At 43.3% G+C, this 14,279-nt stretch overlaps 1 protein-coding gene across 3 annotated transcripts in view; it reads left to right on the top strand.

Moving 5' to 3' along the window:
- angpt4 (angiopoietin 4) overlaps positions 1-14,279 on the top strand; it is a 136,136-nt gene that overhangs the window by 116,739 nt on the left and 5,118 nt on the right. For 2 of the 3 annotated variants that reach the window (XM_034165938.1, XM_034165936.1), the window contains exons 5-8: positions 7,617-7,764; positions 10,041-10,153; positions 11,466-11,567; positions 11,656-11,822. In XM_034165938.1, coding sequence (XP_034021829.1) covers positions 7,617-7,764; positions 10,041-10,153; positions 11,466-11,567; positions 11,656-11,822 — 530 coding nt within the window. The remainder of the gene's footprint in view (positions 1-7,616; positions 7,765-10,040; positions 10,154-11,465; positions 11,568-11,655; positions 11,823-14,279) is intronic. The other variant, XM_034165939.1, reaches the window with a different exon arrangement.

The raw sequence follows: 14,279 nt of genomic DNA, 5'->3' as shown, positions 1-14,279 counted from the left end.
TAACGAGATCGATAAGCCCATCTAAATCCCGCGGTTCCTCCTTAGCTACCAGCTGCTCCTTCAGAACCAACGACAGTCCGTTTATGAAGGCGGCGCGGAGCGCAACGTTATTCCAGCCGGACCTCGCAGCCGCGATGCGGAAGTTGACTGCATAAGCGGCTGCGCTCTTGCGTCCCTGTCTCATTGACAGCAGCACGGTTGAAGTGGTCTCTCCTCTGTTAGGGTGATCAAACACTGTTCTGAACTCCCCCACAAACCCAGTGTATGCTGACAACAACCGTGAGTTCTGTTCCCAGAGCGCCGTAGCCCAGGCGCGTGCTTTACCCCGAAGCAGAGCAATCACATAAGCTATTTTACTAGCATCTGACGCGTACATGATGGGACGTTGTGCGAAGACGAGCGAACACTGCATAAGAAAATCCGCGCACGTCTCCACACAACCTCCGTACGACTCAGGAGGGCTTATGTATGCTTCAGGGGATGGTGGGAGGGGTTGTTGAACCACCACTGGAACATTTATATCCTGCACAGGGTCGGCAGGAGGATGAGCTGCAGCAGCGCCCTGAGCACTCGCCGCCATCTGTGTGGAGAGAGCCTCCACCCTGCGGTTCAGGAGGATGTTTTGCTCAGTCATTTGATCCAACCGAGCCGTAAAGGTGGTGAGAATGTGCTGCAGCTCACCAATCACGTCTCCTGCAGACGCCTGTGCTCCCTGCTCTCCCATTGGTCGTTCAACAGCCGGGTGACGCCCCTCGGAGTCCATGACGCTGGCCGAGATATCCTGTTGGGAAAGTGTAGTGACACGGACCCACAACAGGGGGCGCAAATGAACGGTCAATAAATGAGCCAAAATATAACAATTTAATGTTGTGAATGTGCACAACGAACATACAGACAATCTCAGAATATCATAACAGTCAATACACAAAGGTGACGTGTGGGCAGGCTCGAGGATAGAAGACGTCTGTCCTAAGAAGAGCCGGAACCACACGATTTCCACCGCCCCAGAACCTGGTGAATACTGGAGCCGCCAAGTCCCGAATTCCCAGGTGATCACCGTCCCAGACTGTCGGATCTGGTACTGCTGGCGAAGAACAAAGACAGTCAAGTGTAGGTGTGTGTACACCCAGTAACAACAACGGTGGGAATGCCACCTCCACCTCTCACTCAATAACTTGCAGAGTTCTGTAGAGTCCTCAGGGGAAAAGAGTGCCTTCAGCGCTCTCACAGCTTCCACCGACGGAGGAACTGGTACTCCTGCAAACACTCACAATATACAAATATTGCAATTACAAAACAGCTGAGGATATTACCTCCAATGAAGTATGATATCTTGGCAACGAGGTGGAGATGACGTCTGGTCTTTATGGAGTGAGATGATGTTGAGTAGATGGGTGACAGCTGTCAAGAGGTAATGAGCGACAGCTGTCACCCCCGGCTGTGTCCATGGCGGCAGCGCCCTCTCGTGCCTGAAGCCCGCACTTCAGGCAGGGCGCCCTCTGGTGGTGGGCCAGCAGTACCTCCTCTTCTGGCGGCCCACACAACAGAAATCGTGATTTGATTTTGAATTATAAATGAAAAGAATAACATTTATAAAAGAAAAGAAAAAAATATGTGTTCATTTTTATTGACAAAAGGTAAAATATACATTTTCAAATTTGTTTCGTTATATTTAGTTTGTGGATATTGTGCATTCATTAGGGCCCCTTCACACATAGTACGAATAAGTACAAATCAGGGCGAATCATGGTGGAACAGCTCGTATGAGCGAACCACGAAAACATTGAGCCGACAACCAGGCGTGCATGATCCCGCTGTGACAGTTTCGTGCACACTCGTTCACAACACCCTCGTGTACGAGTGTGCACGACATCGAGCAGCTGGGACGTGTTGCACCACATTGCGCCACTGATGTGGAGACAAAATAAAATAAAAACCTGTTGGGAAGGTGTCGTAGCACGGACCCACAACAGGGGGCGCAAATGAACGGACAATGAATAAGCCAAAAAGGTAACAATTTAATGTTGCGATAATACACAACGAAACGTACTGTAATCTGCACAGTCAATTTAACACCAGGTGACGTGTGGGCAGGCTCGAAGATAGAAGACCCCCGACGAGAGAGAAGCCGCGTCCCACACGGCTTCCACCACCAACGGTCTGAAGAACACCGGAGCCGCCAAGTCCCGAGTCCCCAGGTGGCCTCTGTCTTCGGCTGTCGACCCTGGTACTGCTGGCAGAAAGCAGAAATATGATGAGTGAGTGTGAGTCCGCACACTCAGTAAATCCACAGTTAACGAGGGAGGAAGTGCCTCCACCTCCAAGCACACACTCGTGCAGCTCCTATTTGAGCACTTATCTGGGTGGGAGGTGTTGCGAAGCCGTCGCTGAACACCTCAAACGCCACCTCCACAGACGAGTCTCACCGACAGGAAAACGGCTGCAAAGAAGAGTTTAGACAGATACACAGTCTTAAGTTCACAGAGAAATTACCTTGGTAATGGTAGTCGATTTCTCGGCGGGGAGGTGGAGTTGAAGTCCGGCTTTTATGGTGGTGATGATGAACGGGTGACAGCTGGTGCAGAGGATGAGTGACAGCTGTCACTTCTTCTGGGTCTAGCGCCCTCTCGTACTTGGAGCCCGCACTCCAAGCAGGGCGCCCTCTGGTGGTGGTGGGCCAGCAGTACCTCCTCTTCAGCGGCCCACACAACAAAAATCGGCTATATAATTAGTGAATATCACTGGGTTGATATAAATCTGTCATGATCCTGCCCTTGATGGGCTTCCTGTCATGACTTTTTCATTGATCTTTGCTTTCTTGTTCTGTACATCTGTATTTGTATTCCCGCCATGTTCATGTTTTCATTGGTTTTGTTTTCTGTTCATCATTTATTGTGTAGTTTTGTCTTAAGGTGCATTTACACATAACCAAGACGCGTTACTAATGTCATTTTTCTGTCATTCGTGACACATTCCTGACATTCTTAATGTGACTTAACGCATCTGAATAGGTTTCTTAATAGTGTGTGTTGGTGTGTGATATTCTTGATATTCGTGGAGCATGTTTTTGCCTGTCAAAAAATCTTCCATGAATGTCACACACCACCCTCATTTCGTCTCACGTCGTGGAGGTCGCAATTGAGCGTATTGATCCGTCTTGATGAGTATTGATCCTTAATAGAACGTGACAACGTTCGTAGTGGTTCCTGTGATGGTTCTTGGAGCCCAAACTGTCACGCGTTATTACGAAGTGACATGGAAACTGTCAAGGTTTGACACGACTTGTCACATTTCACTGCGCGCCCTGACGAATCAGTTTTCTGTCACGTGCGCACAATTAAACTCAGCTCCAAATGTTGTTCCACAGTTCCTGCTGAAGCTCCTCAGGACGCTCCTGCAGGTGTTCCACCTGCTGTTGTAACCGATGAGCGGGAGAACGAGTCTGAGCCAGAGGAGCGAGAGGAGACTCACGTGCAGCCAGACATCTCTGCACCTCCTCCAGTCCGGGGGAGGAAGAAGCGCGCACACAATTAAACCCTGCTGCACCCCATTTAGTTTGATTGCTGACACCAAGTCGGCTAAAAGTCTAATTTCAGTGCTCTTCAGCGCGCTCCTGCAGGTGTTCCACCTGCTGCATGTGCCTGATGTTTGGGAAAATGCGCGAGACAAGAGCCGCATGAAGCCATACATCTGGCTCTGTCCGTCTCCTCCTCCTCCTCTCTGCGCCACTCCATGGCACAGAGCCCAGCTATGCATGCAGTCACAAAGTTCTGAAAAACTGGAGTGATCTGAATTCGGTTGGATGAATATGGGTGTGTGTGTGGAGACAATTCACCTCATTCACAACGTGACAGAACTTAACGATGCGCTGTTACGCGCAATAGCACGCAACAACGCGGAACACTATTCTTGACCGTGCGTAATGGTTCCTGATAATTCTCCAGCAACACGTGCCATTAATCGTAACGTGTGGTAACAGGTTGCAGCAGTTCCTGAGGACACCTGACGCCTCTGCCCCGAATCATCACATTCGTGATCAGCGGCCAAGAATGTGTACTTCGTGGCATTCGTGACTTGTCGTCGTTATGTGTAAACGCAACATAAGTAGGTGTTTTGCCATATTGTTTTCATTAATTGTTACCTTAGTCAGAGAGAGAGAGTGAGAGCTCAACAAAGGATCAGATGGTGGAAGCTGAAGGAGGAAGACTGTTGTGTGAAATTTAGCGAGCAGGTGAGAGAAGCACTAGTTGCAGGGGAAGCAATTTTGGACAACTGGAAAAGTACTGCAGATGTGGTGAGGGAGACAGCTAGGGCAGTACTGGGTATGACATCTGGACAGTGGAAGGAAGACAAGGAGACTTGGTGGTGGAATGAAGAGGTCCAGGAAAGCATAAGGAGAAAGAGGTTGGTGAAAAAGTTTTGGGATAGTCGGAGAGATGAAGAAAGTAGACAGGAGTACAAGGAGATGCTGCGTAAGGTGAGAAGAGAAGTGGCAAAAGCAAAGGAAAAGGCATATTGCGAGCTGTACAAGAAGTTGAATAGTAAGGAAGGAGAAAAGGACTTGTACCGATTGGCCAGACAAAGGGACAGAGCTGGAAAGGATGTGCAGCAGGTTAGGGTGGTAAAAGATGCACATGGTAATGTGCTGACAAGTGAGGAGTGTGTGCTGAGAAGGTGGAGGGAATATTTTTGAAGAGTTGATGAATAAAGAAAATGAGCGAGAGAAAAGGCTGGATGATGTGGTGAGAGTAAATCAGGAAGTAAAAGAGATTAGCAAGGATGAAGTGAGGGCTGCTATGAAGAGGATGAAGAGTGGAAAGGCAGTTGGTCCAGATGACATTCCAATGGAGGCATGGAAATGTCTAGGAGAGATGGCAGTAGAGTTTCTAACCAGATTGTTTAATAAAATCTTGGAAAGTGAGAGGATGCCTGAGGAGTGGAGATGAAGTGTGCTGGTTCGTATTTTCAAGAACAAGGGTGATGTGCAGAGCTGCAGTAACTACAGAGGCATAAAGCTGATCAGCCACAGCATGAAGTTATGGGAAAGAGTAGTAGAAGCTAGGCTTAGAAAACAGGTGAAGATCTGTGAGCAGCAATATGGTTTCATGCCGAGAAAGAGCACTACAGATGCAATGTTTGCTCTGAGAATACTGTTGGAAAAGTACAGAGAAGGACAGAAAGAGTTACATTGTGTGTTTGTGGACCAGGCTGCTCAAGGAAGCCCTACCATTAATTAATGCTTTGATCTTAAATATGATCAATCTATCTTTATTAGTTGGCTATGTACCACAGGCTTTTAAGGTGGCAGTAATTAAACCATTACTTAAAAAGCCATCACTTGACCCAGCTATCTTAGCTAATTATAGGCCAATCTCCAACCTTCTTTTTCTCTCAAAAATTCTTGAAAGGGTAGTTATAAAACAGCTAACTGATCATCTGCAGAGGAATGGTCTATTTGAAGAGTTTCAGTCAGGTTTTAGAATTCATCATAGTACAGAAACAGCATTAGTGAAGGTTACAAATGATCTTCTTTTGGCCTCAGACAGTGGACTCATCTCTGTGCTTGTCCTGTTAGACCTCAGTGCTGCTTTTGATACTGTTGACCATAAATTTTATTACAGAGATTAGAGCATGCCATAGGTATTAAAGGCACTGCGCTGCGGTGGTTTGAATCATATTTATCTAATAGATTACAATTTGTTCATGTAAATGGGGAGTCTTCTTCACAGACTAAGGTTAATTATGGAGTTCCACAAGGTTCTGTGCTAGGACCAATTTTATTTACTTTATAGTACATGCTTCCCTTAGGCAGTATTATAAGAAAGCATTGTTTAAATTTTCATTGTTACACAGATGATACCCAGCTTTATCTATCCATGAAGCCAGAGGACACACACCAATTAGTTAAACTGCAGGAATGTCTTACAGACATAAAGACATGGATGACCTCTAATTTCCTGCTTTTTAATTCAGATAAAACTGAAGTTATTGTACTTGGCCCCACAAATCTTAGAAACATGGTGTCTAACCAGAGCCTTACTCTGGATGGCATTACCCTGACCTCTAGTAATACTGTGAGAAATCTTGGAGTAATTTTTGATCAGGATATGTCCTTCAATGCGCATTTTAAGCAAATATGTAGGACTGCTTTTTTACATTTGCGCAATATCTCTAAAATTAGAAAGGTCTTGTCTCAGAGTGATGCTGAAAAACTAATTCATGCATTTATTTCCTCTATGCTGGACTATTGTAATTTATTATTATCAGGTTGTCCTAAAAGTTCCCTGAAAAGCCTTCAGTTAATTCAAAATGCTGCAGCTAGAGTACTGACGGGGACTAGAAGGAGAGAGCATATTTCACCCATATTGGCCTCTCTTCATTGGCTTCCTGTTAATTCTAGAATAGAATTTAAAATTCTCCTTCTTACTTATAAGGTTTTGAATAATCAGGTCCCATCTTATCTTAGGGACCTCATAGTACCATATCACCCCAATAGAGCGCTTCACTCTCAGACTGCAGGCTTACTTGTAGTTCCTAGGGTTTGTAAGAGTAGAATGGGAGGCAGAGCCTTCAGCTTTCAGGCTCCTCTCCTCTGGAACCAGCTCCCAATTTGGATCAGGGAGACAGACACCCTCTCTACTTTTAAGATTAGGCTTAAAACTTTCCTTTTTGCTAAAGCTTATAGTTAAGGCTGGATCAGATGACCCTGAACCATCCCTTAGTTATGCTGCTATAGACTTAGACTGCTGAGGGGTTCCCATGATGCACTGAGTGTTTCTTTCTCTTTTTGCTCTGTATGCACCACTCTGCATTTAATCATTAGTGATTGATCTCTGCTCTCTTCCACAGCATGTCTTTTTCCTGATTCTCTCCCCTCAGCCCCAACCAGTCCCAACAGAAGACTGCCCCTCCCTGAGCCTGGTTCTGCTGGAGGTTTCTTCCTGTTAAAAGGGAGTTTTTCCTTCCCACTGTCGCCAAGTGCTTGCTCACAGGGGGTTGTTTTGACGGTTGGGGTTTTTCTGTAATTATTGTATGGCCTTGCCTTACAATATAAAGCGCCTTGGGGCAACTGTTTGTTGTGATTTGATGCTATATAAATAAAATTGATGTGGTTTGATTTGATTTTTTTCATTGCTTGTGTTATGCTTTAGTCTGGCTTTTTCTGTAAAGTTTACTTTTGTCTCTGGTTTTGTTTTCAGTTTATCACTTAGTTTTCTGTTTAGTCATTATCTGTTATTCTGTAGTCTGTAGGTTGTTTTGCCATTTTGTTCTTGTTAGTTTTTATACTTTAGCCATGGTCAGTTCCGTTCTAGTTTTGTCTTAGTCTTTTATTTTCTGGCTGTTCTGTTCACTTTAACATTTACTAGTTTTTGGGGTCATTTCTTTCCGTTAGCATGTTATGATGTTGAGTTGTTTTTTTCTCTCTCTGTTTTCTTTCGTCTCTGTCTCATTGCACTTGTCTCTGTATTTTGTCATAGCACTATAAACCACCACCACTATAAAAATTGTGATGAGTCTTACCAAACCAAACGTGAGCAAAATGTGAGAGTTTATCTTTTGATTTTGAATGCAACTATTTCACTTAACATTTAGAAATCGGCATGTTTTCTTCTCAGTCTGTCATCAGGACTCAGATGTCAGCCATCGAGTCTTTGGAGAGACAGCTGAGAGTCGCCAGCAGTAACAACACGGCTCTGCAGCGGCAGCAGGCTCACCTGATGGAATCCGTTCAAACCCTCATCAACGTGGTGGCGAGCGCTGCAGGTGCACACACAGTACAACTTTCACAACTCTGATTTCAGGTTTGTCAGCGGAGATGAGCGATTCCTGCTCCTGTCCAATTATTTTGCTGCTCAGCTTTATGATTCTGTTTTGTGGGTTCCTTTGGATCTTGGACAGCACTCCAAACCAGGAAATGACACTGAAGGTGATTATGGATTCAATGAAACATCTGTAGAATGCTGTAAGAACAGATTGGTGAACCCACAGGCTGTGGAGTTTACGGAGGGAAAAGAGACACTGCTGGCACTTGGACTGGATGATATCAGCATTTACCTGAGTGAGTTTACATGAGTTTGCACTGAGAGGAGAATGCACTTTTCTTCTCATTCAGGTTTGATTTCAGGGTTTTTGTTATCCAAGGCTTATTGTTGGAGAACACCTTAACAGTCTAAGTGGGGACAACCATCTCCTGACAGAAAGGGATGTGATTGGTGACCACATCAGTAGCCTCCTCGAGGCTTTTTCCCTGTGTTTAGAACTTCCCCCTCGGTGCACTCAAAGCAGGTCTGAAGAGTTTCAATCACAGTGGTATCCCACTTTTTCACCTGCTTCTTGATGACACTGTCTCTTTGCAGCCTCTTGCAGTAAGTGAGGATACGATGGACAACATTATGGTGTTATGTCTTATGACTTGTATGCGTTCTTTACATTACCATAACAGAGGTCAGTTATCTTATTGCCTCTGGTAGTGCATGAAACACACTGTTGGTAAGTCGGAAGAATTTTATTTAACCTACGGGCATTAAAATCTCCAAAGATAAGAACAGGTGAGTCAAGTGATGCACATTTTTATGGACACACGCGGCTACAGCCTCAGACGCACATGTGACGTTGTCAAAACATAATTGGGGTATTCAATGTCATACAACTGTTCAACTGTTGTGATTTTTTAAACAAAATGTAGTTGTCCCACACTATTGCCGTAATTTCCACTACAACACTGTAATGTCCCTTAACAGTTTGTATGAAAGATTGTTTGGGTAGTTTCTCTGGAGATAAACAGTAACATCAGAGCACATGTATATAGCGCCAAATCACAACAAACAGTTGCCCCAAGGCGCTTTATATTGTAAGGCAATGGTGTGGTGGAAATTACATTTACAAGGCCAATCGTGCCCGTAGTTAAAGAATCACCCATATGTATGTAACAGATTAGATACAGTTAGGAGGCACTGAACAGTCTACTTAAAATACTAAAGCCTGATTTATGCTTCTGCAGCTCTGTAACTCCATGACCATGCAATGATGCTGATATGCACGTGACTCTTTTAAAGTTCTCTGTTGCGTCTTTATGCAAATTACAGCAGAAACAGTGCCTTTTTCTGGATTAATTTGTCCTTCAACAAGCTCCATTTCATTTTGCAATCATCAACCTCCAATCCAACAATACGGTATGTAAAATTTCTTGCAGGTCATTTTTCTGACTCCGTGCTGTAAAGTTGGTCATATTTATGGACTTTTTCTGCCAAACACATTTGATCTATCAAAATGTAATCAGCATGAGGACTGCAAAAACGTTTAAAATAGGACAGGAGAGGAAGGAGTGAAACCGGAAAAGTGACAAATCACAGCCCTTTGTGATGTCCATCATTTAGCAGGTGTGCGTCAGGCTCCGGAGAGCCAGGCTATGGGCTCTGATCTACAGCGGTTTGGTTCAGTTTGGTTTGTCACACCCAGGGATATGTGTGAAGCTCAACACCATAGTACAGTGCAGGCACCAAGCAGCATTTTGTAAATAATCACCTGCCTTGAATAACAGCCTGTCCCGTTTTGGAAAAAATAAATAAATAAATAAACACCCAGGCTTTTAATCAAGGAACTACTATACCTACTTTCCTCAAATCGGCGAGTGTCAGTGCTGAACTTAATTTCTTACATCTGTTACTGGGCACATGCAGATTGCTCTGTCCAGTAGATGCAAGGGGTTTTTAATGGAAACACATTGCGATTGGATAGCATGTTTTGTCCAATGTGAGTGAAAATACAAAATCTGTGATATACAGTGTTTATTACATGGAAAACTGTACAAAAGCATTTGGACTTTTGCTTTTGTCCGACGAGTGCGAATATCCGGTTTATATGATGATGGTTTTGGTGAGTTTTACTGTAATTGTAAATATGACTTCATACAGGAAATACAAACACTGGATATTATCAGGGAAATAAAAAGTAGCATCTCTGGACAGAAAAATCAACATTACTGTAAAGGCTGACACTATAATGTGTGTGCGTGTGTGTGTGTGTACGTGCGTGCTTAGGGTCTTCTCATAGACGTCAGAAGTGGAAGGACTGTGCTGATGCTTACAAAGCTGGACAGTCTGTCAGCGACCTGTATTACATCTACATCGGCAACAGGACGGAGCCCGTGCAGGTGATGATCACATGAAAAGATGAACTCGTTCAGACAGCCCTACTCAACACAGTTACATGACAGACCCTATTCAATATCAGACCTACCAAACACACTCTTTCTGTAAAAGCATCGACAACTTCCTGCTAAAGTCGTGATATAGCTGTGCATCACTTTTGTGCAAATGCCCCAACTTCTTCTCTGCCACTACTTCAGAGTTAGTTTCTCCAGCCTTCATCCCAGCATGCACCTGTCAGCTTTGACTGTGTTCTTCACCTGGAAGACTTGTATTGTCACTCCCTGACCCCCTCTGTGCAATCTTAAGTCTACCTAAAAGTAAGTCCCTTCGGCTACTCCCTTGTTTGCACTCGGGGTCGCCACAGCAAATCCAAGGTGGATCTGCATGTTCAATTGGCACAGGTTTTACGCCGGATGCCCTTCATGGCGCAACTCCACATTACATGGAGAAATGTGGCAGGGGTGGTATTTGAACCCGGAACCTTCTGTACTGAAACCAAGTGTATTAACCACTTGGCCACCACCCCTGCTAAGTGTACCTGCTGCATCTAAAAATATATTCATTACCTTCACTATAAGTAACAGGTTCATGTCATGTCCCATAACAGCCTGTACTCAAGGTTCTTGAAATGGTACAATATTTCCATCTGGTGGACATTTACCATTAATGGAGGTACAATCGAATTTCACCAAGAGCTCTCGTTTAAGTTAATGCAACATATAGTATTTAGCATCAGTGTTGCTGTGACCACGTTGCACCCTGACTGTTCGATCTTAAGTGAATTCTGTGGGTAAAATAGATTCATGTAAATCATGCTACAGATAGTTTTAGCATCTATTTAAGTAGACATGTCAGTGACGTTTTTCTATGAAAATGTTCAAAGCGCTTTACAGTGATTCAGTTATTCACAGACACTGGTGTGTTATTTTTGCCCACAGAAGATTTTTGAGAATCTACTACAGTTCACGTCATAGTGTGAATGGATCCATAGGAAGATCCCCAGCTGCATGTCTGGAGCAACTTGGGGATTAATGAACTTTGCCCAAGGGACGTTAGTGATTTTCCTGTTTAACAGGGAATCAAACCACATTGCAATACCTTTGTCACGTCACATTGCCATAACACATTCAAAGCAACAACATGACTTGACTAAGTCAACTGGACTCAACAAACCCTCGTTTACAGTGTAATTTTGTTGTCAGTTTGTAACATAGTGCTGTTTTCTAGTTGGAGCTGATTTAAAAGCCTACTTTTACTGCAGATATTACAAATGATTTTTCTCACATGGTTACTTCTACTTGACGTCTCCTGAAGGTTTACTGTGACATGGAAACAGATGGTGGAGGCTGGACGGTTTTCCAGCGGCGCTCTAATGGCTCTGTGGATTTCCAGAGGAGCTGGAGGGAATACAAAATGGTGAATGTCTCCTTTCTGAAACAGTTATTCAAATAAAACAATGCAACAAATCTGTTGCTAATTTGTCCCTAATAACACCGTTCTGCAGGGTTTCGGGGACGTGTTCGGAGAGCACTGGTTGGGTAATGAAGTTTTATACCTTCTGACCAATCAGGTTCAGTACTCTTTAAGGGTGGACCTTACAGATTGGGATGGAAACTCAGCCCATTCCCTGTATGACCGCTTTACACTGGCCAGTGAAATACAGCAGTACAGGTAACAGTAGAACTCTACATATGGTGTGTAACTGCACACGATGAAGTGTCCAAATATATTCTCCACACAAAGTAAACAGTACATGGGCCAAGCAGGTTTTTGGCACCACTTAAGGGGTTTAAACAACACTTGCAGTCCAATCTGAGTATACCATGGCCTACAGCTTATTGGTTTAGCTTATAGAATTAATAAATGGAATGGTTTTGACTGTGTTGAATGCTTGGTCTCCAAAGCACTGGATTAACAAGGTCAACGTCATTAGATTGGTCATTGGATTGGCCCCTGGATTCTATGACATGTGTTCCTTCATAACTTCATAACTAAACATGACAGATGTTGAAAACTAGTCCTTTTTAAAACCCCATTCGCTCAACCAGGGCTGGACTGGGGAAATTTTTCCGGCCGGGCATTTTGAACCAAGACCAGGCCACCACCAGGTATCGAAGGGGAAAAAATTAAGCCTGCTGTGACAGTGTGTTTTTTTTTTTTTTGGTCCCTTAACCGATCAATGTGCACCAGGAGACACATACATTTTAACACTATAAGAAACATTATGAAAAGTTCTTCCGAAATGCAGTTATCATAGGCTTATCAAAAGTACGATCTATTGACAGTAGGTCACATTACTTTTTAGACATAATAAGCTGTCATTTCATTCAGCCTTGTTACTTAAATTTAGAAATACGAGTAGAAATTATATAAAAACATTTGTTATAGAAATACTGTAGGCTATACTATAAATAATATATCATTACTTGTGTGATACAGTTCATCATATAAAGCAAGAAATGACTGGATGACTGGACCAATGACTGGATACAAAGGTTGAACTTTTGAAACTGCAATACACAAAAAGGCCACAAGATGGAGACAGTTGTCTATCTCACTACAAGCTACAAGTAACATCAAGGATTTCTTTTATTACCAATTTGTGTTGCTAATCAACTTAGAGAATGACTCTCAATTTAAAGTAAAATGTTAGGTATGTGAAATTATGCCAGGACTTGGGAAAATACATTTTAGACAAGGACACCGTTATACCACACCACCGCACCGCAGACTGTGCAAAACAGCATACTTCGTATGACCGACGTACGACCGTCACACAAATAGAATAAAGAATAAAGAAACAACCTGGTGGCGACAGCATGGTAGCTAGCCATGCACACCATTTACACAGGTTACATTGCTAGGCTAGGTTACGTGACTGGCAGAGTTAGCACGAACAGAAATAATATCCAACCTTAATTCATATCTGAGTGACCCAGTTAGACAGCACTTTACTTCGGACCAGAAGATCAGAATGTCTCTCTCACACACAGATGTCTGATTTATGAACAAGTTAGGTTGCCGTTCATCAATTAATAGCTGAAGTTAGCCTTCACTTACCGTCATGGCCGTAGTGGTCCCCGCCTGACTTTATAGTCACCCTTTCTTGACTTCAATGAAAATATATACTTATTTTATGAAAAGTAAAATAAAGACCTCTTTCTTGACCTCATATTTAACTGTTGACAGCACTGTAACAGTAAAACGTGTAATTTCTAACTTACATTGTTAATAAATGTAACTATTAAATTCTTTCTAACATTTTTCTAACATTTAACATTTAAATTTTCTCTAAACATTTTACTTGTCGAAATTATTATTATTTTAAGTAGTATTAGTAGTTGTAGTAAAAAAGGCTTCAAAACTGGACCTTTAATCTAGGGGTGTTGTGAGGGGGGACATCCTTGCCCCACGCCCCCATTCCATCTGGATTCGCCCCTGCTTTGGCGTTTGAGCACAAAGAGTGGATAACATTTATTTATGCAGAAAACATGACCAGATTTACAGGTCAGAAAGTTTTATTGCGTTTTCACATCATGCGCTCCCCAGAAAGAGAGTTTAGGTGCATTTGAGTGGAAAATAGTGTTAGTTGTTGACGCATCGCGGAGGATCAGCTGTTTTAACGTGCAGATACGGAGCGGCTCAGCTCAGCTCTAAATAAAGGAGGAAAAAAGCGTAAAAATGTCTTTGTAAAGCTCAGTACAGGTGTGCTGTTATCACCACGCTTTAAGAGGTGAGGACGAGTCGTAGCTGCTACAAAAAAAAAAAAAAAAAACGCGGATGAAAAGCTCACAGCTCGCTTTACTTCGTAAAAAAAAAAAAAAAAAAAAATCCGCAGGCCAGTAGGCCATCAGGCCACTGGGCAAATGCCCGGTGTGCAATACTATCAGTTCAGCGGTGTGCTCAACCAATAATTTGCATCACTTTTTTTTTTATCAAAGTTGGAGCAACTTTAGCTTTTGACCCCTGTATAAACTGAAATTTGTTACCATTTTTACCCAGTGCCAAAATATGGCCATCGGGTATTGCGAAAGCTTTGCATCCATCCACCTGTCCATCTGTCTGTGCTCAGCATATGTCCAGTCCTATTATTGCCAGGGTCTTCAAATTCACAGGGAGCATTCTTGG

This window comes from Thalassophryne amazonica, chromosome 3, assembly GCF_902500255.1.
Source record: "Thalassophryne amazonica chromosome 3, fThaAma1.1, whole genome shotgun sequence".
Lineage (NCBI taxonomy): Eukaryota > Metazoa > Chordata > Actinopteri > Batrachoidiformes > Batrachoididae > Thalassophryne > Thalassophryne amazonica.
Note: the sequence above shows the minus strand (reverse complement) of the source record. Positions and strands in the feature narration are given on the sequence as shown.